At 40.8% G+C, this 23,352-nt stretch overlaps 1 protein-coding gene across 1 annotated transcript; it reads left to right on the forward strand.

Annotated features, from left to right (window-relative positions):
• Positions 1–27: 27 nt before the first annotated feature.
• On the forward strand, positions 28–22,298 carry GGH (gamma-glutamyl hydrolase). Its single transcript, XM_005892955.3, has 9 exons — positions 28–273; positions 2,227–2,341; positions 4,992–5,042; positions 8,510–8,594; positions 11,381–11,519; positions 14,974–15,080; positions 15,167–15,257; positions 19,360–19,497; positions 21,926–22,298. The coding sequence occupies exons 1-9, from the start codon at positions 165–167 to the stop codon at positions 22,045–22,047; spliced, it is 957 nt and encodes a 318-aa protein (XP_005893017.2). The 5' UTR covers positions 28–164; the 3' UTR covers positions 22,048–22,298.
• The last annotated feature ends 1,054 nt before the right edge of the window (positions 22,299–23,352 follow it).

A 23,352-nucleotide genomic window follows, 5' to 3' on the forward strand; every position in this document is an offset into this window, starting at 1 on the left:
CCTTGCGGCCCCAGCGCACATGCGCCCGGACGGCCTTTCCCATAGGCCCCCGCGGCGGAGCACCGCCCCCGCCCGACGCCCTCGAGCGGCCGGGTGACAGCAGCTGCCTCACTCTGCTGCTCGCCGGTAGTGCCTTTGAAAGCCGGCGGGAGGCGGCGAGCGCAATGGCGAGACTGGGTCGCCTGCTGAGCGTGTTGGGTCTGGTTCTGTGCGGGGCGACGGGCCTCAGTCTGAGCGCCCCTCCCGCGCCTACCCCCAAGAAGCCCATCATCGGTAAGGAGGCGGCCAGGGCTGGGGCTGGGGCTGGTGAGCCGGGAGCGCGCCCTGGGCGCTTCCAGCTGCTGAGCTTCGGCAGGTGCGTCCGGTCCTGGAAACATCCAAGCCTAGGGATAGGATGTGTGACTTCCTAGCCCAGGGGTCAAACCCTCATTGAGATCCTGCTGAAATATACCTAGGTAATGCTCGTTGATTTCCCGCACATCCTTAGCTCTTAAAATTGAAAGGGAGGAGCATGCACCGTGAAGAATCCTGAGGATGGTTTTTGTGTTTGTACTCATCTAGGAATTTCTGCGGAGAAGGCAATGGCAACCCACTCCAGTACTCTTACCTGGAAAATCCCAGGGACGGGGGAGCCTGATGGGCTGCTGTCTATGGGGTCGCACAGAGTCGGACACGACTGAAGCGACTTAGCAGCAGCAGCAGCAGCAGCAGCAGCAGCAGCAGCAGGAATTTCTGCTAACTAAACCTTCTGTATTCATGCATTATCTTTATTAAAATTTCACTGGTTGAGGGCTCATTTCGAGGAAAAATGCAAAATCGAATTGACTAGATAATTGGGAAATTATGGTATACCTGGCCTTTGTCCTCTTTGGCAGCGGAGGGCAGCCGTGGCTCCTGTGATCCTAGTAGCAATTCTGTTTTGTGTTAAAGTAAAACAAGTCATTTTTCTTTTTCAACACACTTAATGTTCTATAAAGGGAGTAAAATCAATTTGAATCGCCAGAACAAACATTTAAGACTGGGGCAAGGGAAAGCAACCCTGGAGAAATCAGCTCGTATTTGAAATGTGCAAAAAAGTAATTTGTGGGCGGACAACTAGAATTGATTTCATTTTAGCTGGTAGTATTGTTATGCCTTTCATTCTGTTTTTTTTTTTTTCCCTTTATTTCCCACGAAAATGGGCACTGTATTCTGTAACTAAATAGAAAGTAGTTGAGCATTTTTTTCATGGATATTGGTAGTGTCCATTTTTATGTATGTTGTATATCAATATTTGGAACTTGGGATGCATTATTTCATAATCTATGTAAAATAGTGGTTAAAATCTTCAAAGGGAATTAACTCAAAATGAAATCCTATGTAGGTTTACTGGGTGGCTCAGTGATAAAGAATCCGTCTGCCAATACAGGAGATGCAGGAGATTCAAATTTGATCTCTGGGTCAAGAAGATCCCCTGGAGGAGAAAATGGCAACCCACTCCATATTCTTGCCTGAAGAATCCCATGGACAGAGGAGCCTGGCAGGCTACAGTCCATGGGGTGGCAAAGGGTCAGACATGACTTAGCAACTGAGCACATTGCAAAACAAAACTACACAGGATGCTTTATATTTTGATTACAATGTTTGTTCCATGTTATCTGGTAAAATATATGTGCATTTTACTATATGTAATCTATACCTCAGTAAATCTGAGTAAAGGTCCTTCAAAAACAAAAAAACGGATGCAGAGAGACCTTTTAAAGGGCTATTAGAATAATCCAGGTTGGGGGAGGGGTAGGCAGGATGTTTGTTGCTTGGATTAAGATGGTGTTGATGGTGTTGGAGAAACATGCATAGAGAATTTTTTCACTCTTTTACTTTGTTGTCAAGGAAACTATGTGTGTGTGTGTGTGTGTGTGTGTGTGTGTGTGTGTGTGTAGGGAGGGGCCTTCTGCTGGATTTAAGGATCAGTACTCTGACATAGATTCTAGCTTGTGCCAAAGAACCTGGCTTTGGGGGCTTATTTGGCCTCCCTGATGTGGCAAGAAGGAAGCTACTTACAATTCAGATCAGCCTCCACTACTCCTTTCCCAAATCCTATAGATATCCTTTCAGGAGAAGCTTCATGTTTAATTCTGTGAATTAAATGAGTGAAGAAGTGACATTTCTAGGGTGATATGTTTCAGTTTCTAAGCAGGAAAAAAGGACATTACTTGAAATGGAAACTTTATTTTTTTTGTAATTTAGGAATATTAATGCAAAAGTGCCATAATAAGAACATGAGAGCCCTGGGAAAATACTACATTGCTGCATCCTACGTGAAGTTTCTAGAGTCAGCTGGTGCAAGAGTGGTACCAGTAAGGTACGATGCGATAGTTTTTACACTGAATTAAAAAAACTGCAACTGCTGTTTCCTCTCTAAAGTTATCTTTTATCTCTAAAATGAATGCTTTCTCTCCTGCGATTGCATTATTCAAGCACATTAATGTTATACCTGGTTTTTGCCCTAAATCTAATGTTTAGAGTCTCTCATTAAGTTGTTCAAAGTGTGAAGCTACATGTTTCTATCATATCATTAGAGCTGTGTCATGTGTATTAGATAGAGAATGAAATAAGTTCCTTTACTCCAGAAAAGGTGATACTCATCAGATATTACAAAAGCAATGGAGTAAAAGCACTTCTAGATTCACCAGCTTCGTTCTATAATATTAGTGTAAAGAAACATGTAGGGAATCAAGGAATATTCTAGAAGAGGACTTTTCAGAGACCTTCCCACGCCACTTTAGAAGTTTGGAAATGACTAATACAGCACTATTGCTTCGATATTAATTGCAGGTATTGTGACTTTAAAGGAGCTACATTATTTTTGTGGTTTAATGATCTAAGGAACAATAAAATGACTCATGTCATATTTATGACATGATAAATGATTCATGTCATTTTGATTTGGAAAGACTTGAATTTTTTTTTTAACAAAAGCCTTGTTGTTGTATTGATATTATCTTATCACCCCAAAATAGTGTATTTGAGGGTCTTCTCGCACCCTCACCTAATCCATTATAAGTGGTTTCACACATAAAACACAACTGTTTGCTCAGGAAAACCTGTTACTGTAAATAATTTCACATGAAAAATGGTAACAAAAGTAGAACATTAATACTCAAAATGCAAATGCTACAATTTTGAGAATAGTACCACAAAATGGTTTTATGTTTAGATGAACATTTGCTTTTGACATTAGTCTTCAGTTTTTTCATAGCAGTCTAATTTTTTCAAATGAAATCTTCTTTGGAACTTAACAGCAGAGTTTTAGAGCTGAGTTGGAGGTTCTGGACAGTCCTCAAGACAACTTGCAAAGTTTTGATCCTGGAAGCTTTTTCTGTAAGCTGTTCTTTTAGAAAATAGGTTTAATAACATGGGTGGGAGGTGGGAGAGACAAAAGACAGGTAGGCCAGTTCAGAGATGTGAGTGGGTTAGGTGTGAAGCAAGGAAGGCTTGGCTTAGAGCAGTGGTTGTAGAATTGCTAGGTAAATGTCTTTAAAAAAAATCAATAAGACTTGATGACTACTAGGATGAAAAGGCACAGGGAGGAATAGACAAGAATGACAGAGGTTTTGAAACGGAAAGTGTTGAAACTGATGACTTGCAGAATACTGGGATTTATGACTGAGATGCTGAAAACATGGCATACAGGTTAATTTCCAGCTTGGATTCCCAAAGTTCATTTTAAGGTATATTGCTCAGAATTAGAATCATGTGATTCTATAAAAGCAGAGTAATACGTGGCAGCTAAATTCCCAGAGCAACCTGCAAAGGATTGCCTAATATGGAATGAGTCGTGATCACACTGATGATGTTGGTTGGTTTATTTCTGAATTTCGGGTGCTGGGCACTGACTGCTATAGTTCAGAGGGAAAGAGGAGGTGGACGAGAGGAGACCTCAGCAGAATCCTTGAGCAGGCGAAGGCATTTGTGTTTGGTGCCCTTCCTCCTGTCTGGCCTTCACCCTCTGGTGCCCGGTGCACTCAGGTTATTATAATCTCCTGCCCTAGAACTGGAGGGACCCAGAGGATGTCTGCCTCCTGAGAGGTGGCATGTGGCAGCCCACTGGCACTTTTGGTCAAAAATCTGTTTCATTGGTAGTGTTTAAGGTATGTACAAATCAGGAGACTTCATAAAAGTCTGAATTTTTGGCCTTTATTTTTTTTTAACACAGTTTTCTGGAGCTAATTTTGAACAGAACACGAGCTGTCCATTAGCAGCAGTGCCTGTTGCTCCTTTTCATGCTCCGAACCTGTCATTTGCCATCATTCCTAGATGTATGTTGTTTTCTTTAAAGAGAATTTATTGAGGGAGTCTTGCATTTCAAGAAAGTCTGACAACATGCAAATGTCATCTGTGTTCAAAGAACGTGCCCTGGTCTGTTTTGCCTTCACGGTCTCTGAGACACCGAAGTTTGTGACCCCCGTCCCCAACCCACAGTTAAGCCCCTTAATAGTGATGCACTGGGCCCCCAAATTCAGGCATGGACAACGTGGGAACTGTTTTTTAGAATGAGTGAAATGACCAGAGCTCAGCTGCAAGGCTACCTGGCAGGAGTCCCTGGAGAGCAGCTGATTCATCTCAATCCGTTCGCGCTCCTGATGGTGGTAGTTGCCCATCCTGATTTAAATGTCCATGGGGAAGCTTCTGTGTCCCGACTGGTCCCCTCTTTGTTGACATAATCTGGGTAGTTTCACCTGGCAGAACACTGGGACTCAGCGGTTTCCCCGGTGGTCCCACAGCTAAGACTCCGTGCTCCCAGTGCAGGGGGTCTGGGTTCCATCCCCGATCAGGGAGCTAGATCTGATAATGCTGCAACTAAAACCTGATGCAGCCAAATAAATAAATATTTAAAAAAAAAAGAATTATTTTCACCTGGCTTTTAAATATTAATGTGGTAGCTTCATTTAGAGACTTACTTTCTTCAGTTTTGGAAATGGATGTTTTGTAACTATTTTTATCATTTTCAGGCTTGATCTTAAAAATGAAGAGTATGAAAAGCTTTTCAAATCTATTAATGGGTAAGTTGTCAACATTGGTTTAAGACGGTATATGAGGTCTAAGTGATGCAAAAGAGTACGTATGAATACAATATATGTTTCTAGGTAACTGTTTTTCAGTGGTATAAATGTTAGTTTTCTGAGTTATTTTATAGAAATTATTTTGTTGAGCGATGCAAAAATCCTGCAGAGAGAAGGCAGGTTAGAAAATAAATGTTATATAGTAGATAACATTTTTTTTTAATGTGTAACATAATTTTTATTCTTTTAATGCTTGTCTTAAAGGCTTTGAAGCCACTTTGGAGGCCATGACATACTGCTTGCTTAGGGGATTTATGTCTGAAGACTGAAGATATTAATTGGTTATCTTTCAGAAGGTGATTTGAATAGAATTTGGTAAAAAGTTTTATATCCTCTAGCTTCATCACAAAAGATATGATTGCTTAGCTCACAGAAAAAAATCATATGAAAAAATGTAAGACGTATTCATAATTAAAGGAGAGCTAATTATAACAATTAAAAACCACCAGGTTGGCAGAAAGCAGAAAATGTGCTGATGTGCTAAGGTGAGGGTATGAGGAAATAGTGTTCTTGTACTTTATTTGTGGGAGTTGTTGATGCGAATAAGATACAAACAGTCTACATTAAGGAACAGAAGAAAGTTTTCTTTAAGCCATACTGAGGACTATAGCCCAGGAAGAAAGTGCTTCAGAAAAACACTGTGTTATATCTTGACGGATCAAAGAATGTACATCAAACATGACAGGGTTACATTCCTTCCAGGTTTCAACAGAGACGTGGCCAGCAAGTCAGCATGACCTTAATGTCTGGCAAGGGAACCTTATCTTGGAAGGACCACTAGCATGGGCATCATAGGAAGGGCAGCCATTTATCCCTATCTTCAGAGCGGACTTTTCTTTAACTTCTAGATAATGCATTCTTTTCTTAATGATTAAAGCAGAGGTACAGTACATGTTTGATGGGCCATAGACAGACTGTTCTTATTAGCATAAAGTTCAAGTCAAATCATGTATAAGTCAGAATGACTTCCCCATACTAGCTCATGCTAGCTCATAGTAGGTGAAAATTTCTTCTATCAGGGTGGAAGTTAGATAGTCTTTTGGGGGCAGTTTTATAATCTTTTGAAATTAAAAATACACATACCATGTGTCACAGGAAATGCTTCAGAAGCAATTTTATTTTACAAATATAATCCTCTCCTTTAACATGTACACACTACTATATGTGAAATAGGTTACCAACAAGGGTCTGCTGTACAGCCCAGGGATCATACTCAATATTTTATAATAATCTGTAAGGGAAAAGAATCTGGAAAAGAAAACCTAGTCACTTTGCTGTACATCTGAAACTAACACAGCATTGAAACTTGACTATATTTCAATAAAAAGTAAAGCAAAAAAGATATAGTCCTGTCTTACATGATGACCTGGGCCCAAACATATGTACTCTCGTATTGTTTGAAATACCCCTGATTTGGAACCCATCCACCCACCCCAGTTGGGAACTGGGTTAAAAATAAACTATACTCATATGATAGAATATGGTTAAAAATGAGGGTGTCTGTAGATGATGCCCTGAATCACTGTTGTAACCTGAATAGTGTGGTATTGTTACACGAAACAAGCAGGGTACACAGAGGTGTGTGTAGTGTACTCCCATTTGCTTTTGTTTTTGAAGTTGGGGTGAGGAGACATGCATAATATATATCAGATTAACCCAGCAAATCTTAATGATGGTTATTTCTGCTTGGGAGTGGAATAGAGGGAGTCTGTCTTACTGTAAAGCTTTTATTAAAAGAACTTTTAAAAATTAAAAATAATTGCTCATTTTTTTAAAAAGCTATGTTCAAAGTGGTCATTTGCATTCAGGTCAGTTTAGATCAATAAGTATTTAAAATCGGTTCAATTTAGTGAAATATTTACAATGCCTGTTACGTGCAGTGTACTTTGGCATGGACAAAGATAAGTCCAGGAGAGACCATGAGATAGAACCTCGAAAATAAAGTGAGCACGACTCTCCTCTCACTTTAAGAACCACTTTTACTGAGCCCTGTTATGCCATGAACCCTGTACTGTTTTGGGGGGACGGTGCAGAGATGAAAAGGTGGATCCTTGCTTTCAAGGTGTTTGCCAATCAGGAGGGACAGTCAAATTTTACTTTTGAATGAACTGAGGTTAAACATGCCAAGTTCATTCAGAGGCAGCTTTTCAAATACCGACTCAGTAAAAAGGGGGAGCTGCTAATGAGTCTTCATTAAGGCACTTTCCTGCTCGGTTTTGTGACAGATGTTCTGCCTTATAGTTTTGGTATTTCCTACCAGACCATGACCTTACCAACAGCAAGAATTGCCCATCTCTGACTCTCCAGGCTAATACCTATTACTGAATGAACAACAGTCTCAAAAGTGATATTTCTTACATCTCAAATTCATATTTAAGTACTTTTTAAAAATTTTAATATATTTTGTCCAACTTTTGTAATCTGTTTAGAATGTCCTTAGTTACTTTAAGAGCTCTTTAACTTGAAAAGTTGAAATAAAAATATAAATACTTTTCTATATATCTCTTCTATTGGTAGAGTCCAGTAGTCAGATGTTTGTGACGCTCTTCTTTTTTTTCTGAGAAGTTTTTTAGAATTGTCATAAACATGTATAATATCATATAAGAAATGAATCGCCAGTCCAGGTTCGATGCAGGATACAGGATGCTGGGGGCTGGTGCACTGGGATGACCCAGAGGGATGGTATGGGGAGGGAGGTGAGAGGGGGTTCAGGATGGGGAACACATGTACCCCTGTGGTGGATTCATGTTGATGTATGGCAAAACCAATACAATATTGTAAAGTAATTAGCCTCCAATTAAAATAAATAAATTTAAATAAAAAAGAATTGTCATTGTGTTCTTTTTCAAAATTTTCTGATGCCATTCTTATTTCTGAAGAGAACTCAGGGAAATAATAATAAATGAAAATTTTCATGGATATTGAGTTCTAGCCTATTGTATTTTTATGACTATTTCATTCTTTATGGTTATAGCAATTTTTTTTGTGTGTGTGAGCCAAGACTGACTCATGGCTGTGAACCTGCAGTTGATTTTGGCATCTCTGATCATCTTAATTTAAACCTATTAATAGCTACACTTAGAATTTTATTTCTACTTGATTGCTAGCTCTGCCTATTCTTCCCTTGCCCCCAATTTCTTTTACTTTAACTTATCCATACTCTATTTCAAAAATAGACTTGTTTATCCAAGAAGTCTGGTAGAATATGCACAAATGCACTGTTAACTGCAGTAGTTTACACATAGGTGAGATTGTAAGTGTTTTATATTTTTTTGCCAATTTTTTCTCATTTTCTGTAGTGCTCTGGCTGCTTGTGTAATCAGGAAAGGTTGTTTTAAAATAAAAAAAGTGTTGATTTTCTGGGAGGGAGGAGAGGTTGAAATGCACCCTCTTTGATGTTGTTTCAGAGTCCTTTTCCCTGGAGGAAGCGTTAACCTCATGAGGTCCGGTTATGCTCGCGTGGCCAAAATGTTTTACAACTTGTCCATAAAGGTAAGTCTCAGTTATTTCTTATTATTCCAGGTGAGTTTTTGTAATTTTCCAAAAGGGTAATTGTTTTTTAAAGCACGTGGTGATACTTCCTTCACCACTCTGTAGTCTCATCACCCCTTTAACATTTGAGGTGCTGGTTCTTTTCCACCCTGTGGCAGCTCTCACCTATTTTCTGTGTGTTTCATTTAATTCTGGACTCCAGGGAACCCTCCAGTTCTGCTGACCAGCCCTCTGTACTCAGGCTCATTAACATGAACCAGGCACTCACAGTGGCTGAGTAAGCAGTGTCTATTATGTACTGGGCGTTGTTCATAGGTCGTTAATTCTCATCTCCCCTCGCAAGCTGCCCTCAACTCATCCAGTCCTGTTTGACCTTGGACCCTAAGGCTCCACATGCAGTGACTTGTGGAGCCTCTCAGCTTCTCTGTAACCTCACATTGCACTTGCCTTTGCATCATACCTCAAATTCTTGGGATTTCTCCCTGGAACTGTTAGCAGCAATTTTCTAATTAATCTTGCTGGCCCTACCATCTACCCAACCTTAAATAATTCCCTTAAGAAACTGCCTTTGGCATGTGAGATACTTGATGGAAAATGTTGACTGGCTTGGCTCAATGACCTGTAGCCTTCTATGGTCTTTGAGTGAAGAGTGTGCCCACAGCCCACCTTTTGCAGCCTTTGTTTGTGCAGGTACCTGCAGTCAGACTGGTGTTTCTAGAACATATCCTATGTCCTACTTTCAAATCTGCTTTGTCTGTTTCTTTCTATCTCGTCTTGGCATTTGTGCCTTAGCCAGCTTTCAGGGCTAAGGGTTGTGCGCCTTATGGGGAGGGTCCCTCTAGCCCTGCTGGAATGGCATCCTTCTGCTCAACTTTTAGTGTATTTTGTTGCTGTTGATCAGTCACTAAGTCATGTCCACCTCTTTGTGACCACATGGACTATAGCCCGCCAGGCTCCTCTGTCTGTGGGATTTCCCAGGCAAGAATACTGGAGTGGGTTGCCATTTCCTTCTCCAGGGGATCTTCCCGACCCAGGGATTGAACCCTCATCTCCTGCATTCTTTACCACTGAGCTACCAAGGAAGCTCTCTGAGATTAAAGGGCTTTTATCTCAGAGACTCAAGATCTTGGAGTTAGCTGTTGATGTCTCATCAGATTGCATGGTTCTGATACCCTTTGAGGCATTCCTCGTTTTATACCATATGGTTCTGTGTACTTAGTACCTGCTCAGTGGACATTTTTTGAAAAAACTAATGAGCAAAATTGAAATTTAACAAAATTATAAGAAGAATGATTTAAAAATGCATTTGGGAAACATATATATGAATATTATAAAGTAACTCTTCCTTTCGTAAATAGAGACTTGTGTAACCTGGTTTGTTCAAAAAAAAAAAAAAAGGAGTCACCTAACTGCCCAACCCATAAGACACAAAAGGTCTATTTGACAACTTGAAGATTTCAAAGCAAAGGAAAAAGCTTAGCAATCTTGAACTTCCATTTAGGTGTAGCCACTGGGGTCCACAAGCCCTCAGAAGAAGCAGCCTTCAGAAGTGATTTCTGTTAGATCTGTATGGTTCCACTCTGTGTCTTTTGTTCTGCTGATCACAACAAATAAAAGATGTGGTCCCAGCAAGTGGGGATATAACATGTAGTCCAGAAATCCAGTTTGGTACATATGGAGACAGCAGTTCTGTCTTCTTTTGTGTTTATTGTTAACTGAATGTCGTAAGACCTTTCAACATAGCATATGCAATTCTAACTTCTACAAGTAAAAACTTCCTAGATTTGTATATGAAGGATAAAAATCATATCTTGAAGTAGAAAATATAAGAATTAATATTGTTCTATATTTTTCTTACTGAGGAACAGAAAAAAATTCCTTAACATTTTCTGGAGTTACTGGAGTAGGAAGTGGCAACCCACTCTAGTATTCTTGCCTGGAAAATCCCATGGACAGAAGAGCCTGGTGGGCTACAGTCTATGGGGTTGCAAACAGTCAGACATGACTGAGAGAATGAGCGCACACACACACACACACACACACACACACAGTTAGGTTATATTTTACAGTCTATGCAGGAAAACCACGGTTTTTAAGGAAGTTACAAAACCCATTTTTGTAACTATAAGTACATATGGGTTTAATCTTTAATCAGAAAATTCAGTCACCAGAATACTTTTTTCCCAGTCACACTAGTTGTTTCAGTTCCCTCTGAGAACCCTAGTATGCTTGTACTTCTTTGTTTACTGTGTGAAAAGTCGTTAACTTTTGCTTGCTGACTGTTCCCTTCCTTCCAAATTATGGCTTTCATCAGATTAAACCTGATTGGCCGAAGGCTGTTACTATAAATTCTGAGATAATGGAGGGAAAGGAAAACCTCCATTCAGAGTAGTTTCAAACCTGGACAGTCATTTAAAACAATAGGATTTGTACAAAATGTATAAGTAGGCATTTATCTAGCATCATCTTCCATATTTACAGTCCCTAAAGTATAACATGTGTTGTTTGGTAGTTGACTGGCAGATGTCTGTCTCTTTCCCAGCACAACTGAGTCTGGATAGTTTGGTAAATTAAACCTTAAGTGTTATGAGGGTGCTTGGTCTACAGACAGATGAAGTGATAACCAGCTGATAGAAAAGAAAATGCTGGCCTACTACTACTGATCTTGGAAATTCCTTAGAAATCTATGTGTGACTTAGGTGCCCATCTTGTTAGGACAAACTGAATGTATAAATTTTATTATGAAAAGTTTGAATAAGCTTAGTTTTTATCTTTACTCTGCAAAGAGTTTTGGCGAAGGAGACTATTTTCCTGTGTGGGGCACCTGCCTTGGATTTGAAGAGCTTATTTATCTGGTCAGTGGAGAGAGCTTATTAACCCTTACAGATACTGTTGGAATTAAACTGCCACTGAACTTCTCTAGAGGTAAGAATTTTTTTTTTCTGCTCCTTCAAAAGGGTAGTAACTGGGTATGATTAGTAAGTTGCAAATATCCAAGTCAAAAAATAATTGTAACATTTGTTAATTTTTAACTTATTTACACAGGCTTAAGGTGTAACTCTTTGTACTAAGTTATAAAGATGGCTTAAGGGATTTTGCATGTTTATAACTTACTGCTTCTAGTGATATCAGGACCATGCATGATGAAAAACTCTAAACCAAGACCTGGCTTTGAGTTCTAACTTTGTTACTTTGCCTCGGGGAATCATTTAACCTGTCTTAACTTTTACAAATTATTTCTAAAAGCATTTACTTTTTGTGTTTTTTGTTTTTTGTGAGGGTTAAATAAGACAGTGTTTTCCAGGTACTATGCTCAGCACTTTAAACATAACTCTCATAAATGTTAGCTTCAGTCATATCTAACTCTTTTCAACCCTATGGACCATAGCCCACCAGACTCCTCTTTTCATGGGATTTTCTAGGCAGGAATCCTGGCGTAGGTTGCTAGGCCCTCCTCCAGGGGATCTTCCTGAGCCAGGGGTTGAACCTGCATTTCCCCCTTGGCTGTGTACTGTGTTTTGACCCCAACTGGGGTGTACTCCATTCTAGTATACCATCTGGAGGCAGCTCAGGCTCCAGGTAAAGGTCATCTCCCTGACCAGACTACCCTTACATCAGGGACCAGCCTCTAGTCATGCCCCAAGGCTACTCACACTTCTGATCAACTGGCCATGAGTTTGGGGATACCCATGGGTTTAGTGAAGCTTCCCGGGTGGCTTCCCAAGTGGGAAGCTTTTTTTTTTTTTTGAAAGTGGGCTAGGCTCAGGGCTGGGTGGGGTTGGGGTTCAGGGGCTGTGATGTAACTAAGGCCAAGAGAGGGTGCCTGGGCAGGGGGCTGTAGGTGCTCTCCCTCTCCTCCTGGGTGGATAGTCCTCACTTGTGCCAACTGCCGAGGCACCTGGGGCCCTGGCCTCAAGTGCAGCGGCACTGGAAGTGAGGGCGGCGGGCCCGGGTTCAAGGAGGAGGTGGCCGACAGCCCATGTTCAACTGAGTTCAAAATACGCATGTTTCCTGGGAGAAACCACTGTAATTGGTGAAATCCTCGATGGGGGAGGGGCATGGGGCAGCAGAATGGAGGAGGCAGTGAAATAATCTAATTATCATACCAATAAAATGTTCTTATAAGGAAACATCGGCCTGTAAGTGATGACAGCAGTGAATTATAAAGCAGCGTGTCTCCGTGGGTAGGGCTGATCTCTGTACTCTTCATTGAGTACGGAGAGCTTTCCAGGTAGCTCTAGTGCTAAAGAACCCACCTGCCAGTGCAGGAGATGTAAGAGACGCGGGTTCAATCCCTAGGTTAGAAAGATTCCCCTGGAGGAGGGCCTGGCAACCCACTTCAGTATTTTTGCCTGCAGAATCCCCATGGACAGAGGAACCTTGGCGGGCTACAGTCCATAGGATTGCAAAGAGTCAGATGTGACTGAAGCAACTTAGCACACACTCACACACAGGTTTAATAATGCACTGGAATGACTGACAGAGCTCAGAAAGGGCCGTGTTTGCAATAAGAGTTTTGCTGTAAAGGATTCACATGGGCTGAGGTCTGGAGGGAATGCAGAACCTCCTGCCCTCTTTCTGTTGACTCAGGGCACGTCACCCTCCTGGCACATCAATATTTCACCAGCCAAGTGGCTCCAGGGAGCTTTGGTGCTCAGAAGTTTTTATTGGAGGTTCATTGTGAAGGCATGATTGATTACATCACTGGCCATGTTATTGAACTGAGTCTCTAGTCCCTGTCTGTCCCATCCCTGGAGTTCAGGCTGGCTCAAAGTCAGATTTACTCTTGAAGTCCATTTCATATCCATATCCATATGCTGCAGATTCAGGTAAAGCCAGACCTGCTGTAATCACGTGGTCAGTCTTTCTGGTCACCAGCCTCATCCCAAAGCTGTCCAGGGGCCACCTTATGCCACCTCATGAGCATCACAAAGACATGCCCATCCTTCGCGAATTTCCTTAAAATTTCCAGGGGTTTTAAAAGCTCCCATTCGGGAACCCAGGACAAAGACCAGACAAATTTCTTTATTTGCCAGTTTGTGTAAATAGATACTGATTCTTGGGAGTTCCCTGGTGGTCCAGTGTTGAAGAATCCACCTGCCAATACAGGAGACACAGGTTTGATCCCTGGTCTGGGAAGATCCCACACGTCACGGAGCAGCTAAGCCTGTCCTCCACAGCCACTGAAACCCGTGTGCTGTAGAGCCTGTTCTCCACAATGAGAGAATCCACCCACAATGCAAAGTCTGCGCACAACAACCAGAAAGTAGCAAGCCCACCCCACCCCAGGCTCCTGCCCACCGTGTATCCAGAGAAAGCCCACCCCACCCCGGGCTCCTGCCCACTGTGTATCCAGAGAAAGCCCACCCCCACCCCCGCTCCCGCCCACCGTGTATCCAGAGAAAGCCCTCAGGCAGCAGCAAAGATGCAGCACAGCCAAAAAATAAAACTAAAAACAAAAAAGATGATTCTTGTAGGTTACTTGATCTCAGAATCATCAGAATTGAATTCTACCAACCTTTCTTGTTCTCTTACAGATTTTGGTTGGAAAGCAGTAGTTGTTATTCCCAGAACTTATAAAATGCTCTATACTTTTCACAGGTCTTTCTCACATTCAAATAGTGCAAAAATCATATGGGAAATATATGTCTTGGGTCAGTTTCTTTGGGTTGTGTGTGTTTGAAACCGAGTTTATACAAACCAGGAATGAAATTCACTGAAATAAGGAACCAGCAGATTTTGATGATCTGGGGCATGTGCCCAACATGATGATCTGGGGTTCTCATGGACTGTTAGCATCCTGAATGACAGGCTCATTTGAGGACAGCTGACGCTGGGGCCTTGATTAGCATCAGGAGTTTCTTATCCTTTTGCTGCTGTATGTCTGTGTCAGACTCCAGAGTTTTCAGGGAAGTAAAATGCTTCTTTTGATCTGCTAGTGGTTCGTGACCTGGTTTGTGTTCTTTTCCACATTGTTGGTATTTTTAACCATTTAAGTCCCAGATACTTTGAAAATGTATTGGAAGTTCTAGATCCTTTCCTGAGCAAACAAATATATACACATGTGGACAATTTTACCTATTTTTCAGCCCTGTCTAGAGAACTCAAGTTAAAATCCTGCTCATTATCATGTCCAAAGAATTTTAGTTATTTATGTTGCAATTCTAGAAGAAAGGTACGTAAGTATGGAACATATTTGGAACTGTGTGTTGAACTTATTTTGTGCCTGACTAGAATACTCCTGTGGAAATGATGTGTTTGCAAATCATTTCGTCATCTTGATTGTGTCTTCACAGTGGCCTCTCTCTGGCTCTGACTTCAGTGGATTTTATTTTTTTCCTGCGTTTGAATAATTTCTCTTGGGCTTAAATTTTTTCAGGTACATTGCAGAGCAGAATGTTCCAGAATTTTCCTGCTGACTTGCTGTTGTCATTAGCAGTAGAACCTCTGACCGCACATTTCCACAAGTGGAGCCTCTCCGTGATGGTATCTCATTTATTATGCAGTGAAATCCATGCTAAATTTAGATTTACTGCAGAAGTAATCATTTTGGTTTTATTTTTACACTTTAGAATTTTACGAAGAATGAAAAGTTAAAGGCGTTTTTCAGTATATTAACTACAAATACAGATGGCAATATTGACTTTATTTCAACCATGGAAGGTATGTATCACTGCACATGTACACTTTGTTTTATTATATTTATGAATTTTGATTTTATATTTCTCTTATGAATAAAATCATTTAAAATCTCTCTTAAAAATAAAATCATGAATAAAACTTTGGGGACTGAAGTTGGAAGTTAGGGCATTATTGGAGAAAAGAGGCCCATGTTTTGCTCAGGTTCCAAATCAGTTGCGGTTTACCTGGGTCACCTTCTAGGTCAAGGTGATGAAAATGGAAGGGAGGTGAAGACTATGGGGAGGATCAATGAAGCTAAATGGAGAAGATGACTTCTGTTTCTAGCAACATTGCAGATTAAGTACATGCTCCAGACAACAACAAAAAATGTGATTGGCATGCAGAAAAAAATCTCCCTAAATACATTGATGAAAGGACAGTAAGGGTATTTAGGTCCTAAACTCCAGGAGTTAAATGGAGCATTTAAACCAGCATTGTTACTGAATCAGGAGAACTTGAGGTGAAGCTCAGGAGCGCCCTCTCTGGAGAGTACCCCCACGGAGCAGGACCCGAAAGGCTGGACCCTCAACGAATCCTGCGTGCAGAACTGCTCAGAGCTAAGAGCTCATTGAGAGCTGAGACTGTGTCTTATTCTTTGTGTTTCCAGGAGATGTTGAATGGATGACTAATTATGTAAATGGAGGAGATTTGGCTTGGAAATTAGGGCGTCAGTTTTCCGTGTTGGCTGTGTTTCTGGCTGTGTCATTATACCAGGCTCATTTGAAAATTTTATCTTCTGAACACTTCCTGATACCTGCTAGATAGAAACACTGAAACACTGGAGGTGCTCTTATTTGCATATTTCCTTCCTATTCTTGATACTTTTGTTCTAAATTAGTGAGGACAGGGCCCGGTTCCTACCTTGTCAGGAACCTGTATTGATCTTTCAGTGATGTAGTTTACAAAAAAAAAGAGAGTGAATCTCAACTTGTTTCTGAATTTCAGTGTGTATCTCTGTCTAAACATTCATCTGTCTATCTACTTTTCTATCTATCTGAAAAATCTTTGTTACAGTTTATCACTTGTTGTTCAGTTGTGAAGCTGTGTCCGACTCTTTGTGACCCATGGACTGCAGCATGCCAGGCTTCCCTGTCCTTCAGTATCTCCTGGAATTTGCTTACCATTGAGTTGGTGATGCCATCTCATCCTCTGTTGTCCCTTTCTCCTCCTGCCTTCAGTCTTGCCCAGCATCAGGATCTTTTCCAGTGAGTCAGCTGTTCGCATCAGGTGGCCAAAGTATTGTAGCTTCAGCTTCAGCATTTGTCCTTCCAATGAATATTCAGGACTGATTTCCTTTAGGATTGGTTTGATCTCCTTGCAGTCCAAGGGACTCTCAAGAGTCTTCTCCAACCCCACAGTTCAAAAGCATCAGTTCTTCGGCATTCAGCCTTCTTTATGGTCGAGTTTTTACATCCATACATGACTACTGGGAAAACCATAGCTTGACTATATGGACCTTTGTCAGCAAAGTACTGTCTCTACTTTTTAATATGCTGTCTAGGTTTGTAGTAGCTAGGGTGTTTCTTATCCTAAATAGTACTTTTCGTATCTCAAAGAAATATATTAGAAGATCTGTCTTTCAGTTATCTGTGTGTAGCAATTGATTTTCTAGTCATCTAGCCAATGGGTCTCCTGCTGGTGTCACCACATGTGCTCCCAGACAGAGAAAGAGAGTATATTACAGGGAGGTAGGAGGTGACCAGTGGGAGAGGGATGGAGTAGTGACCACAGCTACTTGGTCTTAGGTTCTCCTCTTGTGAACCTTGCCCGAGGAAGGGTAGGATAAAGTAGGTTTCTTTTCTGTGATGTGCTCTCTCCTAGCAGAGTCTCATGGGATACAAGAGGACAGTGCTCTTTTTCCTGGATACCTGTACTTTCAGATCACTCATTCCTCCAAGTATTTTCATATGGTAGTTAGGGTTTTAATTTCAATGCAAAAGTAATAGAGGATTTCTTTTTCAATTAACACACTGTTGACTGGGGGGTTTTTTGCAGAAACTAATGCCTGTGGCCAGAGATTTGTTATGTAAGTGAATATTAAAACACTCCAGTCAGTAATATTTGGGTAACAAAAGACGTATTAATACATCTCTGGTTAATAAATTGTTAAAATGAGGAAAGGCATACGTGTGAAGAAAAAAAATGAGATCAGTATGTAAATTTCTCAGAAAACAAATATCACACATATTCACGTTTTTAAAAGTTACAGAATTTTAAAAACACACTTAGAAGTAGGCGAGTAATATAGTGACATCCTGGGTACCTTTCTGTAAGTTTCAAGAACTTTCACATTTATGTGGCCATTCGTATTTCATACAGTCCATGGGGTCGCAAGAGTTGGACATACTTATTTCATATTTACTTTTTCCTCTTACTAAAATATTTTTTGGAGTAAATCCTAGGGATCATATCATTTTTATATATAAAAGTAGTTAATAATTCTAAGAATAAGTGAACTATAGTAGCAAAAATCTTTCAAATTTAAACTTCTTAAAAAAAACTATTTAAAAATTGATTCACTGAAGTCATGAACCATTCCACAGACCATGAGAGAGGCACAGTGTACGCTGAGACAAACTAGCTAACCTATAAAGACACCAGAGATGCTAGCATAGTTCATTCTCACATGAGTAAGTCATTATATTGGAGGGGATGAAGATGTGGTGTGAAGTGAGGGGAAAAGAAACCCATTGTAGAAGAAACTTGTCACTAATCAGATGTACCCCTGACTATTGAACTGGTCTGTATTCAGAGGCTCAATTATTCCACTCTGCTCTGATCATGCTTACTCCTTGGAAGAAAAGCTGTGAGAAACCTGCTGCTGCTACTGCTGCTAAGTCACTTCAGTCGCATCTGACTCTGTGTGACCCCATAGATGGCAGCCCACCAGGCTCCCCCGTCCCTGGGATTCTCCAGGCAAGAACACTGGAGTGGGTTGCCATTTCCTTCTCCAATGCATGAAAGTGAAAAGTGAAAGTGAAGTCACTCAGTCGTGTCCGACTCTTAGCAACCCCATGGACTGCAGCCCACCAGGTTCCTCCATCCATGGGATTTTCCAGGCAAGAGTACTGGAGTGGGGTGCCAAAGAAACCTAGACAGTGTATTAAAAAGCAGAGGCGTTACTTTGCCAACAAAGGTCCATATAGTCAAAGCTATGGTTTTTCCAGTAGTCATGTATGGATGTGAGAGTTGGACCATAAAAAAGGCTGAGTGCTGAAGAATTGATGCTTTTGAACTGTGGTGTTGGAGTAGACTCTTGAGAGTCCCTTAGACTGCAAGGAGATCAAACCAGTCAATCCTAAAGGAAATCAATCCTGAATATTCATTGGAGGTACTAATGCTAAGACTGAAGCTCCAGTATTTGGCCACCTGATATAAAGAGCTGACTCACTGGAAAAGACCCTGATGCTGGGTAAGATTGAAGGCAGAAGGAGAAGGGGACGACAGAGGACAAGATACTTGGATGGCATCACCAACTCAATGGAGATGAGTTTGAGCAAACTCTGGGAGATGGTGAAGGACAGGGAAGCCTGGCGTGTTGTAGTCCATGGGATCACAAAGAGTCGGACACAACTGAGCAACTAAATGACGAACAACAACAACTCTGATCACCTAGTAAAGTAAATCATATTTCAGATTATAAAAAGTTGTGCATGCGTGCTAAGTTACTTCAGTCATGTCTGACTCTTTTTGACCCCATGGGCTGTAGCCCATCAGGCTCCTCTATTCATGGAATTCTCCAGGCAAGAATACTGGAGTGGGTGGGTAACCGTGCCCTTCTCCAGGGGATCTTCCCGACCCAGAAATTGAACCAATGTCTCTTATGTCTATTGCTTTGACAGGCGGGTTCTTTTACACTAGTCACCTGGGAGTCTCATAAAAGATTATAAGTCAGTTAAATACTGTTATTATGAACCTCACATTGACTGTGAATTGAAATTCTTTGTGATAATAATATGCACAGTTTTACTATGTCTGACATTGTGGGCTATAAAAGTAACATTTTACACAGAATATACAACAGAATTGTAACATCTTAGACCATTGTTACCACTTAATACTCACCAGTCTGTTCTTTGTGCAGGATACCGGTATCCAATATATGGCGTCCAGTGGCATCCGGAGAAAGCTCCTTATGAATGGGGGCAATTACGAGGCATTTCCCATGCACCTAATGCTGTGAAGGCCGCATTTTATTTAGCAGAGTTCTTTGTGGCTGAAGGTAATTTGAGGCAGAGGTTATAATTTTATCACTCTAGTGTGGTTCTGAAGGAAATTGCCCTCGTCTGAACTTTTGTGTATTCTATAAATGTTCTGTAGGTTTAACTTAAGAAAATGAATTTGAGAGCCCTGAAATTGAGATATTAGTAATTTAAATCAAATCAGGACCATTATTTCCGTTAACAGTATTGCATTCTCTAAAGTGGGTTGAAATCTTAACAGCATAAAGATTGTTTCTTTTTTCTTTCTTGATTCCTTTTTTAAAGATTTTTTTCCCATTAGTGTTGGGTTTCCCTGGTGGCTCAGTGGTAAAGAATCTGCCTGCCAGTGCAGGAAATCTGGGTTCTATCCCTAGGTGGGGAAGATCCCATGGAGAAGGAACTGGCAACCCACTCCAGTATTCTTGGCTGGAGAATCCCATGGACAGAGGAGCCTGGCAGGAGGCAGTCCACAGGGTCGTAAAGGGTTGGATACAACTGAGTAACTAAACAACAGCCATCATCATTACTCTTCTTTGGAATAATATTTTAATTGTGACATTATCTGAGAATTAGATCTTATTTTTCCGAGACAGTTATATGAGTTGAATCTATACTCATCAGTCTGTGGATTTAAATCTCTCTGTCTATAAGTATTGGCACATTGGAGAGTTAATACGCTTTGCCTGCTTTTTCATGTTGGAAACACAGATGTAGTCACACAGTGTTATGTTTGTGGGTAATTGAGAATTTGGTGCTAGATGCTTGAGGTTTAGTTGAATGATGTGGGTGTGAGACAGAGCTACAGATGCAGCTCGCCAAGGATGGGGCATCCCTCAGGCGAGGCGTGGGCATGGGAAGACTTGGCCTTCTCCATCCGAGCTTTCCCTGAGGTTTATCACCCCTCTGTTCACACTGGCAGGTATATACTGCATCCTGAGTTCACCGTGGTTTAAGATTATGCTCAGTTGAATGGGTTATTTCTTGACAAAACCCCAAATTAAAAATAAAAATCCAAAAGTTCTCCCATGGGCAGTATTAGTCCTAAGAAACATTTTTAGGTCACGTATGTAGAAGTGAATGAGGACAGCGGTGGGCAGGGCATGGTTTTCTCCAGCACTGTCACAGGCTTGACTCCACTGTCTTCATCTTCCAATGCCCTGTTTCTAAAAAATGCCAGAAAAGCCCATATTGCTTTATTTTGACTTTAAGGTAAGGTCTGAGCCTTCACCCCCTCACATTCAAACTTCAGCTTCGCCGACTTCTTCGTGCCTCCTTCCATTTCTAATTTCCGCCTCTCTTCTCCCCACCACCAACACACCTGCCTCGGCTATACAGTGTCTCCCTCCTCTTTACTCTTGAACCATCTTCAGGAAGTTAGTCTATAAAAAATGATGTAATATTCGTAGTTTGTACTCATGCATGGAGTAAACAATGTATGATTTATGTACAGAATGTATCATGTTCAATCAAGTGAAAGTGTTAGCCACTCAGTCCTGTCTGACTCTCTGTGATCCCATGGACTGTATGTAGCCCACCAGGCTCCTCCATCCATGGAATTCTCCAGGCAAGAATACTGTAGTGGGTTGCCATTCCCTTCTCCAGGGGATCTTCCCAACCCATGGATTGAACCTGCGTCTCCTGCATCGCAGGTGGATGCTTTACCGTCTCAGCCACCAGAGAAATCCCTGTACGTTGCAGTGGGGCAGGTCACTTAGTATACAAAGTACACAGCAATGGGATCCTCTAGAATTTGTCGTTAATACTGACATAGCACATGACAATAATAGGTCACTCTTTATGTGCAGCTTTCAGGGAATAGTTTAGGTACAGTTTCTGCTTTGATTGCTGATGGAGGAGTTGGAGCTTCTTCCTTGATGTTGTAGGCAGGTTTTCCTCCTTTTTTGGTCTATAAGACTAGAGTGATAAATCAACTGCAAAGACTCTTCATTTTAGAAGATTATTTCCAATTATGGTTGTGAGTAGCCTAAGTAAAGAAGAACCAAATAAAAGATTGGGGCTTCCCTGGTGGTCCAGTGGCTAAGACTCTGCTACCAGTGTTAACAAAAATGTTAACAGTATCCACTTCTGTATGGGAATCAGACTAGGTTGCTTGAGAGTTAGGACATTGCCTGGTGAACATTTACATCTCCAGGAGAGGTGTCAAGCCTTGTGCAAAGTAGGTACTTAGTAGGTGCCTAGTAGGTGTTTGAATGTAGCAAGAACAGAGCACCACGTAGGGTCTGGTGCAGAGCAGGTGTGGCTGCTGTCAGGGAATGCTCCTCCAAGTCAGGTACTGCTTTGTTTGGGGGAAATTTTATAAGACATTTTTTCCTTTTTGCTGGCCTTGTCCTGCTAAATAATGCTGATTAGAGGAAGGAACATCATAAAGTAGCCTTTTGAAAGTTGTACCCCATCTTCTTAAAAACTAATCCTTTCTTTGTCTTGCAGCTCGGAAAAGCAATCACCATTTTGAATCTGATGTTGAAGAGACCAAAGCACTAATTTATCAGTACCGTCCAACTTACACTGGAAACGTTTCTTCATTCCAGCAAAGTTATATATTTGATTGAAAGGCTTCACTGTATTAACAGGAATTCTGATTAACTCCCTGAGTAAACTGTTATAATAATGAAAAATGTGCTACTCATGGCAGTAGTAGGTCACAGAGATGCCTTTTCTGTGATGTTACTGGCTCTGATTCTTCATTCAGTATTTTTGTGTATCACATTTGATAATCAGTGAGACAGATAAATAATCATAGTGTGTTTCATGGAAAAGCTTTGTATTATTTAAAGATTAGGAAATAAATTTATTGAAGATACAGATGTTTTATTTTTTCTGATTCTGGCAATACCACTCCCTAAGCCTTCCACCTACCTCATCCTTGCTGAAGACTGTTTTTATTTTTTAATTAATTTTTATTGAGGTATAGTTAACATACAACATTATATGAGTTTTAGGTGTGCAACATATTGATTTGATATTTTTAATACATTACAAAATGTTTGCCACAGTCTAGTTACCATCTCCATAGAATGTTGTTACAATATTATTGGCTGTATTTTCTGTGTGTACATTACATCCCCCTGGCTTACTTATTTTGTAACTGGAAGTCTTTATCTCTTAATCCTTTTTACCTACTTTGCTCAGCCCTCTGTCTTTCTCCCCTCTGGTGACCACCTGCTCATTCTCTGTAACTGTTCCTGTTTAGGTATGTTTATTCATTTGCTTTATTTTTTTCAATCCTAAATATAACTGAAATCATACAGCATTTGTCTTTCTTTGTCTAACTTCTCTCACTTAGTGTAATAACCCTCCAGATCCATCTGTGTTGTCACAAATGGCAAGATTTCGCTCTTTTTTATGGCTGAGTAATCGTGTGTGTGTGTGTGTGTGTGTGTGTGTGTGTTGTACAGACATATATTTCTGTTTCTGCTGTTTCAAATCCATAGTTGAGGCAGAGTTGTGTTTTGAACTTTTATCTCCCAGTGTTCACCATAGTAGTTCCTCAATAAATGTTTGTGACTATTCATGAATGTATCTTTTTTCCATGGAAAATGATTCAAATGCTGTCATATATTTGCTCAGGTATATTTTTATCTATTAGTCTGTGCTTCCCTCTTCCACCCCTTACCATCTCATATACCCTCAGAAACACTTGAAGTTTGGAAATACCTTGAGGGCAACCAAGCAGTTAAAAGAGAGAATTTTTTTTTTTTTTTTTTGAGCTGTTTCTGGCAGCAGGTAAGTATCTGCTCTCCTTGATCTGGAGATACTGCTGGAGAGGGGAGCATGGGAAGCTGAGTGATTGGGCAAGATGCTGGGGAAGATGAGGAATGATTTGATGTGCAGATAGGAGCAATAATCTGAAAAGA

This window comes from Bos mutus, chromosome 14, assembly GCF_027580195.1.
Source record: "Bos mutus isolate GX-2022 chromosome 14, NWIPB_WYAK_1.1, whole genome shotgun sequence".
Taxonomy (NCBI): Eukaryota; Metazoa; Chordata; class Mammalia; order Artiodactyla; family Bovidae; genus Bos; species Bos mutus.

What these genes read in the sequence shown, in the direction of transcription:
- GGH (XM_005892955.3), top strand. Translation starts at nt 165, where the DNA reads ATGGCGAGACTGGGTCGCCTGCTGAGCGTGTTGGGTCTGGTTCTGTGC. An exon ending in AGTGGAGCCTCTCCGTGATG is followed by an intron (nt 15,081 to 15,166) that starts GTATCTCATTTA and finishes TTTACACTTTAG; the next exon opens with AATTTTACGAAGAATGAAAA. An exon ending in AGAGTTCTTTGTGGCTGAAG is followed by an intron (nt 19,498 to 21,925) that starts GTAATTTGAGGC and finishes TTTGTCTTGCAG; the next exon opens with CTCGGAAAAGCAATCACCAT.